Source organism: Rattus norvegicus, chromosome 1, assembly GCF_036323735.1.
Source record: "Rattus norvegicus strain BN/NHsdMcwi chromosome 1, GRCr8, whole genome shotgun sequence".
Lineage (NCBI taxonomy): Eukaryota > Metazoa > Chordata > Mammalia > Rodentia > Muridae > Rattus > Rattus norvegicus.
The window spans coordinates 97,172,542-97,194,964 of NC_086019.1; the positions used below are offsets into that span (position 1 = coordinate 97,172,542).

General features: G+C 47.6%; 2 protein-coding genes across 4 annotated transcripts in view; one reads left to right on the forward strand and one right to left on the reverse strand.

The window, feature by feature from the left end:
- Rhpn2 (rhophilin, Rho GTPase binding protein 2) overlaps window positions 1-16,262 on the forward strand; it is a 60,750-nt gene extending 44,488 nt beyond the window's left edge. Inside the window, exons 10-15 of the mRNA NM_001107505.2 lie at window positions 2,646-2,765; window positions 4,646-4,840; window positions 7,064-7,140; window positions 8,209-8,355; window positions 8,797-8,952; window positions 14,608-16,262. Of these exons, the coding sequence (NP_001100975.1) occupies window positions 2,646-2,765; window positions 4,646-4,840; window positions 7,064-7,140; window positions 8,209-8,355; window positions 8,797-8,952; window positions 14,608-14,868 (956 nt within the window). The 3' untranslated portion in view covers window positions 14,869-16,262. The remainder of the gene's footprint in view (window positions 1-2,645; window positions 2,766-4,645; window positions 4,841-7,063; window positions 7,141-8,208; window positions 8,356-8,796; window positions 8,953-14,607) is intronic.
- Faap24 (FA core complex associated protein 24) lies at window positions 16,137-22,358 on the reverse strand. Of its 3 annotated transcripts, XM_006228896.5 has the most exons (5): window positions 22,291-22,358; window positions 21,760-21,878; window positions 20,761-20,900; window positions 20,462-20,614; window positions 16,271-17,082 (listed from the first exon to the last, which is right to left on the reverse strand). In XM_006228896.5, exons 2-5 carry the CDS (start codon window positions 21,863-21,865, stop codon window positions 16,816-16,818), a joined length of 666 nt encoding a protein of 221 aa, XP_006228958.1. In that variant the 5' UTR covers window positions 21,866-21,878; window positions 22,291-22,358; the 3' UTR covers window positions 16,271-16,815. The 3 variants fall into 3 exon arrangements, with proteins under 3 accessions (NP_001102805.1, XP_006228958.1, XP_038944266.1); NM_001109335.1 differs by having other exon boundaries at window positions 16,137-17,082; window positions 21,760-22,341; XM_039088338.2 differs by lacking the exon at window positions 20,761-20,900.
- Window positions 22,359-22,423: the final 65 nt, after the last annotated feature.

A 22,423-nucleotide genomic window follows, 5' to 3' on the forward strand; every position in this document is an offset into this window, starting at 1 on the left:
TAAGGCTCCGCTGTCTCAGAATTGTGGGCTTGCTGCCATTGGGGGGATGCTGAGCTGAAAGGGAACTGCCTTCCTGCCCTGGGCATGTGCACAACATGAAGGCACAAGGTAGAGAGGACACATTGACCCAAGTGGCTGTCACCGAGGCCTGTAGAATTCAGAGCTAACTCGTAAGGCAAATGACAGAGAAAGGGAGACACTGGGCTTTTAAGACCACATATGGTGACAAGCCTTCTAATCCTCTCCAAATAGTTCAACTGGGGACTAACCATGCAAATGTATGATTCTGTAGAGGCCATTTTCATTCAAAGCACCACAAACAGCTATGTGAGTCTGTATGTGGGTTCTTGTGTAGGTGTGCAGTGTCCACAGAGGCCAGAAGGGGGCGGTGCATGCCCTAGAACTGGAGTACAAGCCGTTGTGAGCAGTTGTGAACTGCTTGATGTGGGAACTGGTATCTTCTGCACCAGGAGTATGCACTCAACCACTATGCCATCTCTCCAGCTCCAATTATTATTATTATTATTATTATTATTATTATTATTATTATTTTGAGACAAGTTTTCTCTGTGTAACAGTCCTGCCTATCCTGGAACTCACGCTATAGACCAGGCTGACCTCGAACTCAGAGATCTGCCTGCCTCTGCCTCCCGAGTGCTGGGATTAAAGGCCTATGCCGGGGTTGGGGATTTAGCTCAGTGATAGAGCGCTTGCTAAGGCCCTGGGTTTGGTCCCCAGCTCTGAATAAAAAAGAAAAAACAAAAACAAAAACAAAAACAAAAACAAAACAAAACAAAACAAAAAAGGGCTATGCCACAGTCACCCGGCTTATTTTTTATTTTGGCAGTCTTGCGGGTAGAATGACAGGGTCTTACTCAGTAGTGTTTATTTTAGTTCATTTAATTATTATATGTCTATTTAGAGATGAAGTCTCCCTATATAGTTTAGGCTGGTCCTGAACACAGGATCTTCCTGTATTAAATGCCTTCCAAATGTTAAGATTTTAAGTTTGCGCTACCACACCCATCGTCAAAGAGTAATTTTGCTTTGCTCCGTTTTGTTGGGACTGGATGTCATGTGGCCCAAGCTGGCCTTAAAGCCCTGTTCTGTCTTCTGTCTGTCTGATTCTGAAGTGCTAGGATTATAGGTGTGTGCCACTGTGGCCAACTAAGGCAATATATTTTTTATTTTAATTAATTTATTTGTGTGTATATTCCACTTAGCATTATATATATATATTTTTTTTTAAATTTTATTTCTATTAGCTGTAGACACTGTAGCTGTCTTCAGACACATCAGAAGAGGGCATCTAATCTCATTACAGATGGTTGCTGGGAATTTGAACTCAGTACCTCTTGAACAGCAGTCAATCCTCTCTGAGCTGAGCCATCTCTTCAACCCCAATACATTTTTTTAAAGATTTATTTATTATATATGAGTATACTATACCTGTCTTCAGACATACCAGAAGAGGGCATCAGATCCCATTACAGATGGTTGTAAGCCACCATGTGGTTGCTGGGAATTGAAATCGGGACTCTCAAAGAGCAGTCAGTGCTCTTAACTGCTGAACCATAGAGATGATATTTTAAATGATTCAGAATTAATTTAAAAAAGATATTGATTAAAAATTCAAGCCTAAAATCAGCATGCCTTAAATCCTGGCATTCCAGAGCCTGGTGGATCTGTGAGCGTGAGGTGAATCAGGTCTACAAAGTGAGTTCCAGGACAGCCAGGGCTATGCAGAGAGACCCTGTCTCAAGAAAAACAAAGCACAACAAAACAAAAACCAAACCAAAACAACAACAAAAACAAAAGAATAAAAAATTACATTAAAACAGGGGTTGCACAGAAAGTCTGTATTGAGCTGGGGAATGACTGGTGTCTTACTCACTGTGACTCTGACTTCTTTTTGAATAATGTCCTGCCACATGGCCTAGGCTGTCTCCAGGCTCACAGTCCCTCCTGCAGCCTCTCAGTGCTGTGTATAGGCGCCCACTCTACTTAATTCCTTCATTTTTGGCAGTTTAAAAACCATGGGGCTGGAGTGTATTCCCATCCTAAGCACCACATACACACAACTGACACTGACCACACGGGCTGGGCATACGGCTCAGTAGTTAGGCCGCTTCCCTAGTGTGCGGCAGCTCTGGGTTCAGTCCATCCACTGAAAAGGCGGGGCGTGGTGGTATATTGCCTATAACCCTCACAACTTAGAAGGTGGAGGCAGGGGATCAGAGGTTATCCTCATCTACATAGTGTCAGGCCAGCCTGAGCTACTAGAGACCCTATAACCCAAATTAACAAAAAAGACTTCTTCAAGGGAGGAAGAAGTAAAGAAGGAGGCTTAGGAGGTCTGCAGCCCCTGACAGGAAAGCAGATAGGGCAGCCACTGGGTCTGAGCCGTGCAAGTAGGCGCCATGTAATGTTCAACTTGGAGGGGCAGTTACAGGGGGTGGGTCTGGGGTCGAATCCTGAAGCCCTAGTATGTGGCTGGCTGGCCCCTTGGGAGCAAAGGCTTAGGACCTGGTAGCCTAGGCTTTGTCTTGGAGCTAAAAATAGCTCTTTGACATTGTTTAAATAGAATTCAGGTCTGGGGCACTGCCTCCACACGGAGGGGATGTAACCTGTAGCTGTCTTCACAGTAAAGCCAGGCGCGGACGAGGACCACCAAGAGAAATGCCTGTCCCAGCTCTATGACCGCATGCCGGAAGGGATGACGCCTCTGGCCACGCTGAAGAATGATGGGCAGCGTGTACTGCTCGGTGCGTAGTCTGTCCTGTAGACCTGTCCTGTAGACTGTCCTGTAGTCCTGTCCCGGGGCTGGGCTCTGCTTGCTCCTCAGCTGTTCCTGCTCACAAACAGCCCCAAGGTGGGGCTCCAAGAGAGGACCTGGGAAAGCAAGCCTCCTAGCATTGAGAGACTGTGGGCCAGCCCTAGCTGCAGAGGGCTTTCCCGAGCTATGTTCTCATGGCCTTCTACCACAGCTGGGCCCTTAACTACCTCCTGACACTGTAGCTGTCTGTAGTTGGCACACGGCCACACTGCTGTGGAAACTGTCTCGTCTCCCCTCCCTTTTCTCCCTCCCCTCCCCTCACCTCCCCACCCTTCTTCTTTCTCCTCTCCCTTCCTCTGCACTCCTCTCTCCTCCCCTCCCCAACTTTCCTCTTCCTTCTTCTCCTGTCCTCTCCCCTTCCTTCCCCCACCCTCCCCTCTCTTCCCCTCCTTTCTTTTCCTCTCCCCTCCCCTCCCCGTCCTTCCTCTTCCTTCTTCTCTCCCCTCCCCTCTCCTACTCCCACCTGCCCTCCCCATTTCTTCTTTAAGAGGTTACACTATGTAGCCGTGACTGGCCTAACTCTTTGTGTGGACCAAGCTGGCCTTGAGCTTGCAGAGATCTGCCTGTCTCTAGTTTTCCTTCTCTTTAATTCATTCCTTTGAGAAAGCATGGGTTTTGAGTGTAGCACAGGCCACTGAGGCTTGTGGTGAACTCCTGCCTCAGTTTCCTTTGTCCACCACCTCCCACCCCACTCCTTTCTCAGAATTAGGGATTGAACAAAGGGCCTCATGTGTGCTGGACAAACACATCACCACTAAACCAAACCCCTGTCTTTTTTATTTCTTTTCATTTGTGGGTAGGATCCTGGTAAGTTGCCCAGCTTCGTAGCACAGGCCAATCTTGATCTTGCCATCCCCCGCCTCAGCTTCCCAAGTGCTGGTGTGCCCAGGCTCCCATTGTTGTTTTTATGCTTCACCAGTAGTGAGTAGCAGCCGAAAGTTCTCGGAATCCTGGTCTAATTCTCTGCCGTGTGTCAGCGTGACCATCTCCCCATCTTAATGGGAGAGGCTCTCCCTCTGCAGTGTTTTGGCCGTGCTTAGCATTCCCTCCCATCTTTCTCGTCAGCAGGTCACGTGGCTCAGTTCTCACTCCTGTCTGATGACCCTAGCTGGGGTCACATCTACAGAGCTTACCGAACTCACAGTGGCTTGATTAAACCCCACACAGCCCCGTGAGATAGGCCTAGCGGAACCCCTGTTTTCATAGCTGCTCCTCTCACTTCTCTTCCTGCAGAGCCTGGCCACCTTAGCCCCCTGCTTACATCCTGATAGGCTCCTCCCTGGTCTTCCCAGCACGTGTATGATCAGCAGTGATCGAGTCCTTGCCCTGACCTGATTATCTTTCTGTCCACCAGACCTGGTTATGCTGCTGCCTCAGGGTCTTTGCACTTGTTTTTCCTTTCAGGAACTTTGTCCTGTCATGTATCCCTAAGGCTTCTGCTTTACTTTGGAGCTCTGCTCAATAGTTTGCCTAGCTGTTCAGTTGGTAGTGCCTCGCCTCGCATGCATGCAGCCCTGGGTGGGATCCCTAACCACCACATACACCCAGGTATGGTAGAGTATGCCTGTGATCCCAGAGGTAGGGAGATGGAGGCAGGAGGGTCAACAGTTCAAGGTCAGCTTTGGCTACTTAACAAGTTTGAGGCCAGCCTGGGATTTTTGAGAAATAACATTCCCTCCACCCCCTCTCAAAAAAAGAAAAGTCGCCTCATCAGATACACAAACAAACAAAAAACAGGATTTTTTTTTTTTTTTAAAGTTACTCAATCAGAAAGGCCTTTCCTGGTCTGAAAGATATTTCTATCTGTAGGTAAAGGACATCTGCACCGGGCCATTGACTACCACAAGGAGTCACTGAGGGAGGCTAACCTGTGCAAGAAGCTGCGTGACATTCAGGTGCTCCGAGATGTGCTGTCTGCTGCCCATCAGCGCACTCAGCTCAAGTACACCCAGCACCAACAGGATGATGATCTTCTGAACTTGATTGACGCTCCAGATGTCCTTCGTGAGTAGAGGGACCTGTCAGATGGCGGTCTGGCACCTGGGAGTGTGGGTGCCACACAAGCCTGTGTTTAGTCGGCTATCTGGCAGGGTTCACGCAAGGCTCGGCCACCAGGGCCCTGGTTTTATCAGGACTGGATTGGGGAGGAACCTAGTGCTACTCCTCTGTTGGATGTAGTGACATACCTATAATTCTAGTATTGAGGAAGTGAGGCAGGAGGATTGCCATAAACTCAAGGCCAGCCTCAGCCTCAGCCTGGGCCTAATGAGGAGGTGAGACTCTTGCTCTTTACCTTTTCCTTCCCACCTTTACCTCAGAGTGTCTCAGCCTCAGTCTTTCTCAGTCCCCGCCTCCTCTCGGTCCCTGCCTCCTCTTCTGTACATTATGATTCCTTCTCTCTTAGTCTTGTTTCTTATTTCTAAATTTGCTTCTTTCTGCCCTCTGCTTGTTTTCCTGCTCAGCTCACCCTCCCAGCCTTTTCCTGGGCTCTGGCTTTTTCTGATTCAGTTTGGGGATACCCCTCCTTATGGGTCTCAGGCCTGCTCTGGGCTTTAGTGATCTCACTCTCACAGACATGCCTGGAGCCTTTCTTGTTAGTCTGAGGCCTGCAGATTCTCAAGACTACACTGGCTACCTTCTTTCTCTTCTGTCTTCCTAACTTGGAAGCCAGTGTGTACCTGTTCCTACTTCTGGCTTCATTCTCTCTCTTTTTTGTGGCCCCAACATTTCTAAACATCTCCCAGGTGTCACTGCAGTGCTGAGGTGGCCAGGCAGTTACTGTTGTGCTGGGAAATGTCTCTGCAGGACTTCACTGACTAGATTGCTTTACAATGAGGTTTTTTTTTTTTTCTTTCTAGAAATTAGAGTTGGGGAATGAGGGTAATCCAATTGAGTCAGGACCCTCTTGAGGATGTAGAGGAAAACCAGTTCTAGCTGATCATGTGGGAGCCTCCACATCATTCACCACTCCAAGGGATGGGGCAGGTCCCTTTGGAATGGGCAGATCTCATGACCTGCTATCAGACAACATCTGTTAGAGTTTCTGTGGCCAGATCCTAGACAGAAAGATTCGAGCTTTTAGGATTGCCTGGGAGGACAGAAGTCTTAGTTACTGTAGTCTGCTGTGGGGAGGGAGTCGTAAACCAGAAACTGGATGAACGCCAAAAAAAATATATATTATAATAGCTCACCCTCCCTGTTTCTGACACCTAGGAGACGTCTTCCAGCTCTCCTATCTCAGTATTAGCATCTGAGGTCGGCCAGCCTCGATACTCCCGTCTGTACTAGCACTGAAGATGGTGCTAACATTACCTGCGTTAGAGATGAAGAAGTACTTGGGGTACAGCTCAGTGACAGGGTGCCTTACAGTCCTACAGATGTGGCTCTAGTCAAGCACCTGCCTAGGATCCTCCAATGAGGGCTTGGGGGCGTGGCTCTGTGCCCTTCCTAGTTTGTGAGGCCCTGCATTTGATCTCCAGCAAGGACAAAATACAGGCAAGGAGAAATGCTTAGGGGTTCAAGTTCTTGTCCCAGGCAGCTCCACATTTGGTGGAAGTATGAATGTCTCCCAAGGATTCCATTCAGAACTGTACTCTACTCTACCCATGGCAGAATGAAGAACTGTGGCTCACAAGGTGGCTTCCACTCTAGCAGCATCCTGTTAGTATCTAAAACCTGAGGGGTTATTGTGTGAATGAAGAGTCTGCCTAGGTGACTATGACTTCCTGCTAGAACAGCAGTTCTCAACCTGTGGGTCATGACCGCTTTGGGGTCAAACAATCCTTTCACAGGGGTTACTACCTAAGATCATTGGGAAACACAGATATTTACTTTATGATTCATAGCAGTAACAAGACTAGATATATAAATTAGCAACAAAAATAATTTAATGGTTGGGGCTCACCACAACATGAAGGACTGTATTCAAGGGTTGCAGCTTTGGGAAGGTTTGAGAACCACTGAATACAAACAAGCTCCTGGAAGGTAGAGTTGTGTCTGTTCTTCTCTGTCCCCGCTCCAAATGGTTTAAGGCTCATAGGAAGGTCCTTGCAAAAAGTGTGGTCTCCCTGGGCCAGGTCTGAGGGGCTTGCCATCTACACTACTTACCTATGTATTTAAGCCAAGGGGACTCAGTTAGTGACTTTGGAGGGAGGTCTGAGACCCAAGTTTTCAGGAATGACTTTCTGTGGCACACGTACTTACCCAAATTCTAATCTTCTTTTCTAGCCAAAACTGAGCGAGAGGTCAAAATAACCTTCCCCGACTTCTCGAAAGTGACAGTGACAGACTTCTTTCAGAAGCTGGTGAGTCAACCATGGTGTGTTTATAAAAAGGCAAAGAGGGTGGGGAATATGTTTTGTGGATGTATGATGAGGTGTGGGGGAAGAGGGTGGCTCGGCAGGCCCATGCTGAGGCTTCCCTTCCCACTGAGGGACCAGCCACATGACGGTATATATAGTATAGAATAGAGTTTGTTTAGGGCATGGGGAGGGAAGTTAAGAGGTTAGTAGGGTCAGAGAAAGGCAGAGAGGAGGGGGAAGGGGAGAGAGGGAGGGAGAGGGGGAGAGAGGGAGACAGAGAAGGAGAGAGAAATACAGGAGTAGAGGCTGGCCATGAGCACGTGGAGAGAGAGGGGGGAAGGGGATGGGGACAGAGTGGAAGCAAGAAGGGAAGAGCAAGAGAGAACAAGAGAGAGAGGAGGGGCAAGCAGCCCCTTTTACAGTGAGTTGGGCACACCTAGCTGTGGCCAGGTAACTGTGGGCGGAGCTTAGACAAAATGCTAACAGACTACTTCATAAGTTACATGAACTAACTTTTGGACCTCTTTTACTGTATTTATTTTATTATTTTTGTCTTGGTTTGGGGGGTTGTTGGTTGGCTGTGTTTTGTTTTGTTTCGTTTTGTCTTGTCTTGAGACTGTTTCTCTGTGTAGCCCTGATTATCTTCACCTCACTATGTAATCCAGGCTGGCCTTGAACTTGTAGAGATCCTCTTTCCTCTGCCTCCTGAGGGCTGGGATTGAAAACCTGTGTCACTGTGCCTGGCCCTATTAAGATTATCGGTAGATTTAGGGGCATAATTCAGTTACAATATTCTTGCCTAGTGTGTGCAAAGCCCCAGTAACGAGAGAGAATGAATGACTCTCTGTAAGGTAATCTTGTTTCAAATATACTGGCTATGTTAGAAACAGTGTAAATACTGCTCCCATAGGGCTGCAGGAGCACACACTGCTCCCATGTGACATTAGACACAATGGAGCTGGTTGAAGAACAGAGGCAGGAGCATTCCTGGAATCCATGTGTTCGAGACCAGCCTAGGCTGCATAGCAATTCAGCCTCCAAAGCCTCACCTCATCACCCCTTCTTCCCAAGGGTCCCCTGTCTGTGTTTTCGGCCAGCAAGAGATGGTCACCTCCTCGAGGCATTCACTTCAGAGTAGAGGAAGGGGACTTGGGCTTCACCTTACGAGGGAATACCCCAGTCCAGGTGCACTTTCTGGACCCTCACTGCTCTGCTTCGGTAAGTGGGGAACAGGGAGGAGTCAGAGTCAGCATCCTGGGCACAAGTAGCGGGGTGGGTGATGGAGTTTGGGGTTTGGCCAAGGTCTGATTCCTGGGTGGGTGAAAGTCCTTCTGGATGCTTCATACCCACCACCACCCCTCAGATGAATTTCTGTTTCTTGTAAGTAAACTTTATGCAATTGTAGGGCTCAGAGCTGGAACACTCAATTAGCACATGGGTGTAACACACACACACACACACACACCATATACACACACCACACACACACACACCACACCACACACACACACACACACACACACATACACACACACACACACACACACACGCGCAGAGCAAAAGACAGACTTACACCAGTGGCTGCTTGCACCCTGAGTCTGGGGACACATTCTGGACTGTGATGCCTAGTCTGACGTTCATTCAAACCTTTCTTCTTAGCTTGCAGGGGCCAAGGAAGGAGATTATATCGTCTCCATTCAAGGCTTGGACTGCAAGTGGCTGACAGTGAGTGAGGTTATGAAGTTGCTGAAGAGCTTTGGGGGAGAAGAGGTGGAGATGAAGGTCGTGAGCCTCCTGGACTCCACATCATCCATGGTGAGCGCAAGCATCCCTGGTGGCAGAGAACGGGTGGGGGAGGCTACTGGTGGGGGAGGCCCTTGGGGTTGTCAGGCCCCCTGTCTCCCACCTGTGCAATATGGCAGAGGCATCTAAAGCCATCCCTTGGTATCTTATGAACAGCATCCTGGGAGGTACTTGCCCTGGGTCAAAGAGATAACCTGAAAACTGAATTTTTTTAATCTCAGACTAATTAGCTCACTGGTTTTTCTGATGAAATTCTGCGTAATCACAGGAGTAATGTAATAAAAAAAAATCAGGTAAAGCTGAGCGTTTTGCGTAGCTGGAATTCTATCACCCAGGATGGTGAGGACCAGGCCAGTGTGGGATACACTGTGAGACCCTGTGCCAGAGTGATGGGGGTAGGGAAGAAGGGAAAGAGACAGACAGACAGATGGACAGACAGATAGATGATTAGTTTCTATAGAAGGGCTAAGAGATCATGGTAGTCATTTCCAGTGAGATCTTGGGAAGTGTTTGGTGCTTCTGTAAGTTCATATGTGAAGTTAGAGCCTTTGAGTGTTTGCCCAGGGAAAGGAGGTGACTGACACCAAAGTGTCAATTCTTTTCTGCAGTTTGCCACACTTAACAATGTATCTTAGACTGTTCACACTGTAACAACTTTCATTCACAATACTCTGAGCCTCAGCTTGCAGCTATATTAGTCAGTTCTTCATTACTGTAACAAGAGACCTGAGGCAGACGGCTTATGAAACAAAGAGATTTGTTCAGCTCACAATGTAGGAGGTGGAAAATCCAGATCTAGGGCTGGAGAGATGGGTCAGCAGTTAAGAGCACTGACTGCTCTTCCAGAGGACCTGAGTTCAATTCCCAGCAACCACATGGTGGCTCGCAACCATCTGTAAAGGGATCCAATGCCCTCTTCTGGTCTGAAGACAGCTATAGTGTACATACATAAAATGAATATTTTCATATATTTCATACATAAAATGAATATTTTTTTAAAAGAAAGAAAATCCAGATTTAATGACCCCATTGCTCTGGCTGTGTGGTAAGGTAGATGGCATCATGGTAGGAGAGGCCATGGTGTAGAAGAAGAAGCTGAACTTTCCAGGGTCCCAGGGTTTCTCCCCAGTTGACTCAAGGTCCTCTGTGAGACTTGCACAAAAAAAGCAAAGCACAGATGTGGTTTTGAAAAGAAGACTAACATTGTCCAGTGTCCAGCAGTGGGTACAAGACAGACAGAGCTTGAACTCAGGTGTGAGCGCCATGAAGGAAGAAGCATACTGTGTCGGGGGAGGATTGGCTCAATTGCTAAGAATCTCTTGCTGTTCTTACAGAAGACCCGGGTTCAGTCTCCAGTACCCACACAGCAGCTCAATGCTGTATCTGGCGCCCTCTTTTGGTCTCCTTGGACCTTGCACACACTCATACACAAAATAACATAAAATAAAGTAATGGTTAAAAAGAAAAAGAAACTAAGGGTATGCTGAACATGGCACTGACAGGAACACAGACTGTGCCAGAGGGACAGAGGAAGACCTTTAGGTAGGCATGACATGCCGAGTGGATTACAGGAAGTGGGGCGGGGCTTGTTGGCAGGGTGGAGGTTGGAAGCTATTGGGTCTTCACAGAAGGGTGCTGACATAGTCCAATGTTTGTTTTAGAAGGCTCTCTGCTGCCTGGATGTGGCTATCTGGTCAAGCAGTGTAGTCTGCCTCATGCGCTCACACACATGTATGGGGGTGGGGAGTGGGGTAGGGGGTGGGTATGTGATCATATGCAGCATCTGGGAGCTGTATTAGTTAACTTCCTGTCACTGTGACTAAAGGACAGAAATAAGCAACTTAAGAGAGGAGATATTTGTCGTAGCTCATGGCTTCAGGAGCCATGGTCCATTATGGTGGGGGAGGCATAGCAGCTGGAACTGGCCTATTTGATCCCACATCTTGGTAGATCAACAGATAGAACCTCCAAGATTTGTCTGGGAACATTCATTTCTGCCAGCTGGGTAACAGTAACAAAGTTTTCACAGCCTCCTAAAGTGAGGGCAGCCTTGAAAGAGCAAAAAAATAAATAAAGACAAGAAGATGAGGCAGTTTAGGCTCACAGAACACTGGGAAACCATGGAGAATGCTGTGGGCTGGGGTCCCAGACACAGCATCCGTGGTGTTTCTGGACAGCAACCGAGTGACTGGCAGGAACAGAAGTTTGTCTGAGAAGCGTTTAAGTGGACAGCTGTCCATGGTCTTGACCCCACAGGGCTTGCTGTGCCCCCATGACTGATTAAAAGGTTTATTTTATTTATCAGTGTTCTGCCCTGCCTTTAAGCCAGGCCAGCAGGGCATGTCTTTAAAAGTGGTCGCTCAGCACATAGTCTGGCTGGATTTGAATCCTGGCTCTCACCAGTCATGGACCTTGGGCGAGTCCAAGAATAGCTCTGAGGCTCAAGATAGTGGGGAGAGAGGAACTGTATCCTAGGGTCTTAGTGGGCCACAGTGAGTTAGTGTAGGTAAAGCCCATACAACAGGACACTATTGTATTGTTTGTATAATAGGTATGATAACGATATCCATGAGCATTTTTTTTAATTATTTATTTATTTATTTTATGTGTAAGTACACTATAACTGTCTTCAGACACACCAGAAGAGGGCATCAGATCTCATTACAGGTGATTGTGAGTCACCATGTGGTTGCTGGGATTTGAACTCAGGACCTCAGGAAGAGCAGTCAGTGCTCTTAACCGCTGAGCCATCTCTCCAGCCCCCTCCATGAGCATTTTTAATATTTACTTATGTATTTTTAAATATAGGAGTGCTCAGTCTGCACGCACGCCTACATGCCAGATGGCATCAGATCCTTTAAAGATGGTTGTGAGCCACCATGTGGTTGCTGGGAATTGAACTCAGGACCTCTGGAAGAGGAGCCATCTCCCAAATCCTGTACCCATGATTGTTATGGTCATTCTTTGTAGCCAAGGAAGACTTTAGACAATGACACTTGGCCACTGTTTGCTTTGAAAAGGTTTCTGGTTATTCTGATTACAAGTAGGCGTGTGTCCGTGTGTATGCACACGTGAGCGAGCACAGGTGCCCCGGTGTTAGAGGTGGCAGGTCCCTTAGAGCTAGATCACAGCTGGTTATGTGCCTTCTGACATGGGTGCTGGGAACTGAGCTCAGGTCCTCTGGGGGAGCAGCAGGCGTGCTGAGCCTCCTCTCCTCCTCTCCAGCCCCTGAACGTTGTTTTTAATCGACTCTCCTGCAAAACAAAGTTAAATGGAGAGTGCTGGGCAGGCGGCTTAGAATATAATGCTCGCTCAACATGTCCTGGGTTCCTTCCCAGTGATGGAAAAACATCAGAGTGGTGAGAACACGTGAAGGGCTGTTCCCACCCGGATCGTTTACTTGCAACTCTTTGTTTTGAGTGCTGGGAATCCTACTCCTCCCTGAAGCACATTTGGGAACTGCTAACACAGGGAAGAATCCATGCTTTGGAATGTAGAGCTGGAGTCAGGCCCCGACTGCCAACAAGCTGTGCGACTTCAGCTAGTTAATACCCTCTCTGGGCCTGGGTGGCCTTGGGGATAGATTTTCAGAGTTAGACCATGCAGTGGTTGCCAGACATGCCCTGAAAGTCTCAGACACGGGGCAGGAAGGCTTGGGGACTCGGGCAGGGAGCACATCATTACAAACTACAGAAGAAGGGAAGACCTGAGAAGGGGGCAGAGCCTGGAGTGGTCCTGGGATGGGAAATTGTCAGCAAAGCTTCTCAAAGAATGTGGGGGTGTGTGCACGTGGACAGGCATGGATAGCAGATGGAGCTGTGTCTGCGAAGAATGCCGTGAGACAGGAATGCAGGGTGTGGGCTGGTACCTGGAGGAGGGAGAGTGGAATCCAGGTAGCGTGGGGCCTGTTCTTTGAGGCCATTGTAGGGCTTGTAGGGCAGGGTTCTCTGGAGGATATATGTGTTGAGTAGTCGGAGGCGAACAGAGAGGATTATAAGAGCCATCTAGGAGCAAAGGGCTGGTGGGACCAGGGGAAGACAGGCATGCCAGGTCAAAGGTCATTCTGAGCCCTGGGGTCAGGGAAGCCAATCTGTTGAGGACATGTCCCTAAGCTTTAGACGAGCTGTTTGAAGGATGGCTGTAGGGGAGGCAGGGAGGCACGTGGTGGACCTTAGCTGGAGCTGACGTCCTGCCAGAAGGGTGAAGAAAAGAATTGACAGCGTTTATGAGAAAGCTGTTACCATGGTAGAAGGCAGGCTCAAAGCAGGTGAAGAGCGGGAGGTGCTCAGAGCCCTGGAATCTGGTTCGAGAATTTGGTTTCATTGTTTTTAATGATCGTATGCCCTGATAGAGTCTTTGGAAGGGAGTCTTGACCCCAAATCACCAGATTCTCAGGTGTCCTAGTTAGGGTTACTATGGCTGAAATAAAACACCAGGACCAAAGAGCAGTTTGGGGAGGAAAGGGTTTCTCTGGCTCACGCTTCCACAGCGCTGTCCATCATCAAACCTGTGAGGGCCGAGGGGTGGAACTCCAACACCAGGACCAAAGCAGCCCGGGGAGGAAAGGGCTGGTCTGCCTCACACTTCCACAGCGCTGTCCATCATCAAAGGACGGCAAGACAGGATCTTAAATAGGAAAGGAACTTGGAGGCAGGAGCTGATGTAGAGGCCATGGAGGGGTGCTGCTTCCTGGCTTGCTCCCCCTGGCTTCCTTTCTCAGCCTGCTTTCTTCCAGACCTCAGGACCTCAGACCAGGGACTGCGCCACCCACCCTGGGCTGGGTCCTCCCCTGTCGATCCTAATTAAGAGAATGCCCTGTCTGTAGACTTGCCTGCAGTCTGATCTTACGGAGGGATCTTCTCAAACCGAGGTTCCCTCTTCAGTGACTCCAGCCTAGGTCAAGTTGACATGAAACTAGCCAGCTCATAAGGGGATTCACCATAAATATCCTTCTTTTATTGTTCCCTGTATTAAAAATCCAATCGCTCCCGGTCCCCCTCCCTCAGCCTCCTCAGTGCTAAGATGTGTAGCGCACACTGTGGCTGTCTGTGCTTTACAGAGTTTGACTTATTTATTGGACGTGTGTTCCATGGAGCACAAGTGGAGGTCAGAGGACAACTTGTAGGAGTCAGTCACTTCTCCATCCATGGATGCCTTTACTACTGAGCCACCTTCCCTCTGACCTAGCTTTTCAGGGCATAATAAGAGCATCAGTCTAGTCACTCAAGTTTTAGATTTTATCAGCCTGATTTTTTTTTTTTTACATTTGTGTGAGCATACCACAGTATGCATGCAGAGGTCACAGGATGACTTGTGGGTGCCATTTTTTTCTTTCCAATAGGTAGGTTTCAGAGGATGGTATTCGGGTCACCGGGCTTTGTAGCAAGCACCTTTACCCACTAGGGCATCCCACCAGCTCTCTATCACCCCTACTTCAGAAAAGATGTCAGTGTACAGTGTGAGCCTCAAACTTTTGGGTTCTTAGTACACCATCTGCTGTGACTCAGGCCGGCCTCTAACTCACTGAGTAGCCTAGACTGGTCTTGAAGTTCTAATCCTCCTGCTTCTTCCTCCCCAACTCCACCTGGACCACCCTGAGTCTCAGACTTGCCCATCGTTACTGTCTAGTAATGCCTCACACTGTCCTCCTTCCTTCCCCACAAACAGCATAATAAGTGTGCCACCTACTCCGTGGGGATGCAGAAAACGTACTCCATGATATGCTTGTCCATGGACGATGACGACAAAGCTGACAAGACCAAGAAGATCTCAAAAAAGCCCTCCTTCTTGAGTTGGAGCACCAGTAAAAACAGACAGAAGTCGGCCAGCACGCTGTGCCTCCCCAATGTTGGCCTGGCAAGGCCGCAAAACAAGAAGAAGCTCCCAACTCCCTTCAGCCTGCTCAATTCCGACAGCTCTCTGTACTGAAGGGAGGAGCCGGACGGAACAGGTCACTCTGCGCCCACCATGGCTCTCCAACCACCCATGCCGTGATGGGAATGTTTTCCAACTCCATCTTCTCAGAGTGTAAACTTTGTCTGATGTGCTTGTTGTGAACGTGAAAGAGAGCTCTAGAAACTGGTGGGAGACCCAGCCGCACGGGGATCTTCACACTGCTACGGTTATTTATTCTCTAAAGTAGGGCATAGAAGAGCCTGGATGTCTTAGCTGGTTTGTGGTTTTCCCAGTTTTCTCTGTGTAGCCCTGCCCGTCCGAGAAGTTGCCCTGTAGACTAGGCTAGCCTCGAACTCCCAGATCCACCTGCCTCTGCCACCCGAGTGCTGGGATTAAAGGTGTGTGCCACCACCACCCAGCAGCTGCTACAGCTGTTTTTAATGGCTATGATTTTGATATTCAGGCATGGTGAGAGATGAATTGGGACCACCTACTTGGTATTACATCTGAGTGTTTAGAGTTGGATAATAGTGATCTCTCTTAACCTCAAGTTCAAGTGACTCTTGAATGGAGGCAGGTTAGAGATGTTATTAAAACCAGACTGCTTGGAAGATTTCTGTGAGTTTGAGGCTAGCCTGGTCTACATAGTGAGTTCCAGGACAGCCGGGCCTACACAGAGACTCTGTCTCAAACAAACAAAACCAAAACTGGCTGCTTTAAGTACTTGGGAATTCATGAGATGAAAATGGTGACATTTTCTGTCATTCCTGCATAATCTGACTGCTCTTTCCCAGTTAAAGTCTAGTGCCAATTTTGCCTTTCCTTACTCTGGGACCAGCTTCCCTCAGTTTATCATACTGACCATTAGCTAACACAGTGGCAGTGTTAGGAGATGCTGTCTACAGGGTAGATAATATGCTGTTTGATACTCAAAACGTTGCTCCCTTTGTTTAAAGTAGGAAGTATGTAACTATGTATTTTAAGAGTCTTGGTTTAGGGGCTGGGGATTTAGCTCAGTGGTAGAGCGCTTACCTAGGAAGCGCAAGGCCCTGGGTTCGGTCCCCAGCTCCGAAAAAAAGAACCAAAAAAAAAAAAAAAGAGTCTTGGTTTAAATAGTAGTTTTGCAGTTTACAAGTTAAGGACGTAAACTTACTCAAGTTGAAACCTCTACTTGACTTTGTATCTGTCAACTCGACTTTGGGGCTAAAGGTTGGATGACACTGTGACTGCTTTTCAGAGTCATGGTTGACACAGTTTAAGCGATGTGCTTAATGATATAGCCTGTGGATCTTAGTTAGAGAAGTAACAAGGATTTAAATATTTTTCTATTGTGCAATATCTCAAGAACACAAACGCCTTAAGGAAAGCGTGCCCGCTGTCCCTGGGGCTGTTTGTATAAATATTTAAATAAAGTCATGTTCATTGTTTGAGTTAGTTTTTTTTTTTTTTTTTTGCTTTTATTTTATCCTAAATATGTCTTCTACATCCTCCAAAAAAAACCAAAATAGTTTTCTTGTGTTGAGAAGGGAGGAAGGGGTTATGAAGTAGGAAAGACGTTTTGTTGACACTGGCAGAAACTCCAGAGCACAGGTACCTGACATGTGCAGAGAAGACCTGAGCTGTGGCCCTGACACTGGGAACAGGGGCACGCCCTGCTCAGTGCTGGACCCTCCCCTCCCAGGACCTCTCAGTGACAGAGGCAGGGCAAAGTGCTTTGTGCAAATCCGCTCAAGCTGGCTGCTGCTGAGAATGAGTCTCTGGAAGATCCCTATGGGATCCTCTTCATCTTAGCACAAAGTAGGCAGTGTCACCCGAGGCCCCCAAGCCCCACCAGGTTGCTGCCCAGACAGACAATGAGGCAGGGTGATTCTGTGAGACTCATCGTCCTCTCCTTGTCTTTAGCCTGTTGCCACTGAGAGAACTTTTCTTCCTTTTTAAATATGAAAACCAGATGCTGTAGTTTGTAGTCTGACAGCAAAGTCAGTGCCAGGACTGCTGTCGCTTAGGCTGGGTGAAGAAGGTGTGGATTTGCTGTGCTACTGTGCGTCCCACGACTTCCTCCAGTTCTTGGGTGGAAGCGTTACTTAGTTGCTGGATGCTTGGAAACTTCTGGAGCAGAAGGGGGGCCTTAACCTTACCAACCCCCGGGATCTGCTGCACAGTTTGAACAAGGGAGGACTCAGAGAGCATGGAGCGCTTTTTCCTGAGGAAAGGGTTCTTGCTGGGCTCTCTGGTTTGCTCTTGAACCTGAATGTGAAAATTAAAGGAAAAGGATGTGAGCGCCCTCTGGTGGACAGGTAGTTTTTGTAAAAGAGTGTGTGTGTGTGTGTGTGTGTGTAGTTTATGCATGTACACATGCGTGCTGCAGTGCACGTGTGCATGCCGGTGTGGGGGACCAGAGGTTGGCATTGGGTGTCTTCCTCTATTACTCTCCACCTTATTTCGGGGAGAGGGCAGGGTCTCTTACTAAACCCAGAGCTCAGCAAGGTGGCTAGAAAGGCCAGTGAGCTCCAAAGATCTTGTTGTCTTCACCTCCCCAGCGGGCCTTGTCCATGAGCTTTGGACCCCATATGTGTGACCAGCGCTTGCTTACTGTGTCACTTCCCTAGCCCTGTAGAACAGTTGTTCCATGTAGCTCAGCTTACGAGTTTTCATACGCCAGAATTATAAATGCTTAGATGTTGGTGAAATTATTTAAATGAAGACCATATGACGGTGCAAAGGATTAAAAAAAAGAATTCATAAAAACTGAGTTTTAGGAATATTTAGGGTAAAACTAATCAAAAACATGAAGAATTTACATGTTTATGATCTATTCAGAACTAGTTCAAGAAGACTGATGTGGTGGTATATATCTTCAGTCCCAGCACAGTGGGGAGGCAGAAGTGAGCTGGGACTATAGCTTAGTAATACAGTGCTTGCCTAGCATACACAAAGACCCAGTACCCAGTTCTTCAAACAAACAAGAATCTTGTGTGAGACGGCTCAGCAGGGCACGGTGCTCGGTGTGCAAGCTTGGAGATTTACGTTCCGTTCCCATATGAAGGAGGAGTTAGAGAACTGATTCCCAAAAGTAGTCTTCTGATCTCCACACACATACCATGCATCTTTCTCACACACACACACACACACTTCATACATGCTCGTGCACACATATAGAGACAGACAGTAGATTGAAAAACAAAAGTAAAGGCAAACATAGCTTGTTGAATTCAGGGCCAGCCTGGTCTACATTGTGAGCTCTAGGCCAGCCAGGACTATATAGCGAGACCCTGTCTCAAACAACAAACTGGGAGATACCAGGGGTGTGAGGGCAATCTGACTGTGCCACCTGGCACTCCGCTGATCAAAGTGCTCTGATGGACAAACATCTCTAACTGAGGACCATTCTTTAGTCAAGAGTGAGAGCGGCTTGATGCCCCTGCTAGCACCCCAGAAAGCTCTCAAAGGGAAATGGACTCTTCAGCTACGGCAGCTACACTTGGGCAGACAACTCTATAGGCAGATGACTGGAGAGGAATCTGGAAACCATGAGCCTGCTTGTATTTCCAATTTGGTTCTCAGCTCTAGATGCTCGTCCACTTAACAGCAGTAACCCAGGGGCCTATAAGGTGGCCCAGCAGGAAAAGGCGCTTGCTGCCCAAGCCTGCTGACCTGAGTTTGATCCCTGGAATCCAAGCAATGGTGGAAAGAGACAAGTGACCCCATAAAATTGTCCTCTGACTTCTACAAGTATACCATGTGTCCATATACATAACTCACATATAATATTAAAAAAACCACCCTAATAACACAATAACTCACATACCAAAAATACTCACGCCCCATCCTGGTCAGAGGTAAGCCTCAGGTATGACTTTTCTTTCTAGTGCTGGGAATTGAACTAGTCTCAAGTGGTCAACTTCTAAGTTTTGTGTGTGTGTGTGTGTGTGTGTGTGTGTGTGTGTGTGTGTGTGTGTGTGTGTATGCCAGGACAGCCTCAAAGTTATGATCCTCCTCGTCCTCAGGGGCTGGAACTGTAAGTGTGTTCCATGAACTTGCCTCCCAACACTAATTATACATTTTATTTATTTGACTTCTGTGAGCTTTAATTGGGGTTTTTCGTGGGTAGAAATGATAGTTTACATTATTTCTGGAAGACATATATGTACCCCAGTATACGTGTAGAGGTCAGTAGACAATTTGTGGGAAGAGAATCTCTTCTTCCATAGGATCTAGGGATTGAACTCAGAACCAGAGGTGGCAGATGCCTTTACCCACTGCACAGCTTGCCAGCCCATGACACCGTTTTTAAAACATTTCCCAGGAGCACTGGGCATTTCCCATAGCACCTATACTCCCAGCACTCGGGAAGCGTTGCAAGCTTGAAGTCAGCCTGGGCTACAAAGTAAGTTCCAAGCCACCCTCATTACACAGTGAGGCTGGGATAGAAGAGCAAACTCCCCAGGAAAGTATAAAGAGCATCAGCCTGGAAACTCGGGAACAGAGCAAGGGAAGGGAAGCCAGCGCTGTTTGTTTTTGCGAGGTATGTGGATTCACATAGGAATACACGTTTGCGTGTATATGGAGACCTTTCGTGTTCCTCAGGCTCCATGCACCATGTGGTTTAGAACAGGGTCTCTCCTTTGCCTGTAGCTGGCTGATCAGGCGAGGCTGGCTGGCTGGCTGGCAAGCCACAGGCATCTGCCTGTCTCTCTCCCCGGGGGTAGAACTACAGGTGTGTGTTGTTAGGTCCAGCATTTTCAGATGGGGTGGGGGTGGGGTGTCAAACTCAGGTCCTCATTCTTGTGTAGTAAGTGTTTTAACCATTGGGCCATCCCCCAGCCTCAGAATTTTTGTTTTTAGTGGTTTGTTTATTTGTTGTAAGGAGCGGAATGCATTAAGCCTATACACGGAGGTACTGAAGCTTAGGCGTGGTGTCAGAAATGCTTGTGACCCCAAGGACTTGGGAAATAGAAGCAGGAGGATCAGGAGTTCAAGGACAGCCTGGGCTACACAGGCCCTATGGGAGGAGGTGGAGGGGGGCACAAAAAGCAAAGAAATGCTGCTACTTAAACAATGGCATGTGCAAATAGGGCCGTGGGGCTGCCAGGTGCCATTTTGCCTAGTACGATGCAGGATGCTGGTGACAGCCTCGGTGCAGTCTGGAGGCCAAAATCAAAGCTCTGACCTAGATCTTTCATTACACACTAGTAAGTCATACTTGCAAAAGTTTCAATAAACCAGATAGAGGTGTCACTGGTTGGCAGAGTGTTTGCCTGGCACGCGGTAAGCCCTGGGTTCAACCTCTAGCACTGCCTAAAGCCCAGTGTGGTGACACATACCGGCGAGCTCAGCTACTCGAGACCCAGTGTCAAAATTTATTTTGAAGTCAGGTGTGATATATCTCACACCTTTAATCCCAGCACTTGGGAGTCCAGGGTAGGAGGATCTCTGTGAGTTTGAGGCCAGCCTGGTCTACGTAGAAAAAAAAAATCTTTCTCAGAAAACAACTGAAACAAAATTTAAAAAAAAAATTATTTTGAGAAACCAACACCATTATAATAAAGGCAGCTTTGGTAAGTCAGGATTTGAGGCAAATTGAGCATCTTCTGGATGGGATATTATAAAGAAGTCTGGTACTTACCAACTGGAAGATGAGGCAGGATGCTTCTGACTGGCTGGCTACTGGAAGCAGCACCATTCCGAGGTCTAGCACAGTAAACTTCTGGGCTGCTGGGAAGTACTGTTCACTCATCTGGGTTTTCTCAACTATTACGATCCCTTGAAGATGTGCAGACTTCAAAAGAAAAGAGTAAGATCCGGTAACATAGCTCCTTTTTTGAGGTTCAGAGAGCTATCACTCAGCGCTTGGGACAGTTGATGAGAGGGGCGATGGGGAGACAAGAAGATGCTAGATTTTAGCGCCTCTAATTTGGTACTTACATTTCTAAAGCGAGCAAGTCTTTTTTTGTAACCATGTCCAGCCACCAGATCTGCTTCAGTGATATAGAGAATGCAGGATTTGCTAGACAGGTAAAAATCTGTCGATGCCAGACCCTCCTCAAAAATGAGTCTAACTTTTCCTAAAAAAAAAAAAAAAAAAAAAAAACGCAAGAAAATGTGCTTTTTAGAAAATCCAGATAACGAGGCTGGAATTTTAGTTCCAGTTAAAATGTATATTTTGTGTGAAGATTCCTTTTAAAAATGTGTGTGTGTGTGTGTGTGTGTGTGTGTGTGTGTGTTTGTGTGTGTGTGCACGCATGAGTCCTAAGAGGCCATGAGAGGCCATCAAATCCTCTGGAATTGGAATTACAGGCACTAATGAGCAGCCCAGTGGAGATGGTGGGGATCTAGCCATCTTTAGCCCCCACCCCTCTTTTTGTTGGTTTGAGATAGGGTTTCTCTGTGTAGCCCTGGTTATTCTAGAACTCACTCTGTAGATCAGGTCAGCCTTGAACTCAAAGATCCTCTTGCCTCTGTCTCCCAAGTGTGGAATTAAAGGTGTGACCCACCACCACCTGGCCTAAGCCTCCTTTTTAATAAAATAAAATAAAACCCAAAGATTTATATGTATGTTTTGCTTGCATATGTCTATGACACATGTTCGAGCCTACTGTCTCCAAAGGCCAAAAGAGGGGGAGTCTGATTCCCTGAGCCACCATGTGGGTGCTGGGAATCAAACCAGGATCTTTTGCAAGACTAGCCAGTTCTCTTAACAGTCTACTTTTATTTTAGTCTATGTAATCATTTTGAGACAAGCTCTCATAGCCCAAGCTGGCCTTGAACTTGCTATGTAGCCCAGGCTGGTCTCTAACTCAATGATTCTCCTGCTTCAGTCTCAGGAGTGCTGGGATTGCAAAAGAACATCATCGTATCCAGTATCTCTCTCCCTCTTTTAACGTGCTGGGGAGAAAGGAGTATGATAGAAGACAGCCCACTGACCTTGCAACTCCTGAGCCAGTTGGGATCCGCGCCATTTTTCATTAGCCACAATATGCCCCAGTGGCACGTGGACTGGACCAGTACCACCAGGGGGGTTCCTTTCCATCCGTGGTTTTGGTCTAATGAGGAAAATGCAAGACCTCACTAGAGCAGGCGCTGTAGCACACAGTTCTATACAAAATCCAGACCTCTCTGGCAGGATCTATAGAGTGGCTTTTCAGGCATTGAACTACTTTAACTGAAGTCTGAGTTAAATAAATGTACTTATTTATCTTCGAAATATGACTGTGTCTTATTATCAAGCTTGGCTTTGTACTGACAGTTGACTACTAGTTCAAGCTGGACTTGAACTCAGCAGCCTAAGTGCTAGAATGACAGCCGGGCGCCACCACCCCGAGCTAAAACCGGGAGATTTCTGTTTTGGTGACTCCGACCCTCTTTGTAAGCGCCTCCCTTAGCTCTGGTGTCCTAACAGGAAGCTTAAGGTGGCTCCTTGTCCCTGTCAGGAGCTACAACGTCAGGAAAGCTCACCGCTTCGGGGTCTAAAATCTCTGTAGGAGGCACCTGAGGCCCTGCCACTTCCGGGTTCCCACAGCCCGGGAGCACTCTTTAAAATTCTGACCTCCCTATCCTGCGTTTGATTGGGTGATATGCAAAAGATTGG

Excerpts from the sequence above, each read along its gene's own strand:
- Faap24 (NM_001109335.1), bottom strand. The coding sequence starts at position 21,865 with ATGGAAAGGAACCCCCCTGGTGGTACTGGTCCAGTCCACGTGCCACTG. Across the intron at positions 20,615-20,760 it reads GACTTGCTCGCTTTAGAAAT|TCTGCACATCTTCAAGGGAT; the intron begins GTAAGTACCAAA and ends TTTCTTTTGAAG. Across the intron at positions 17,083-20,461 it reads CCTGCCTCATCTTCCAGTTG|GTTCAAGAGCAAACCAGAGA; the intron begins GTAAGTACCAGA and ends TTTCACATTCAG.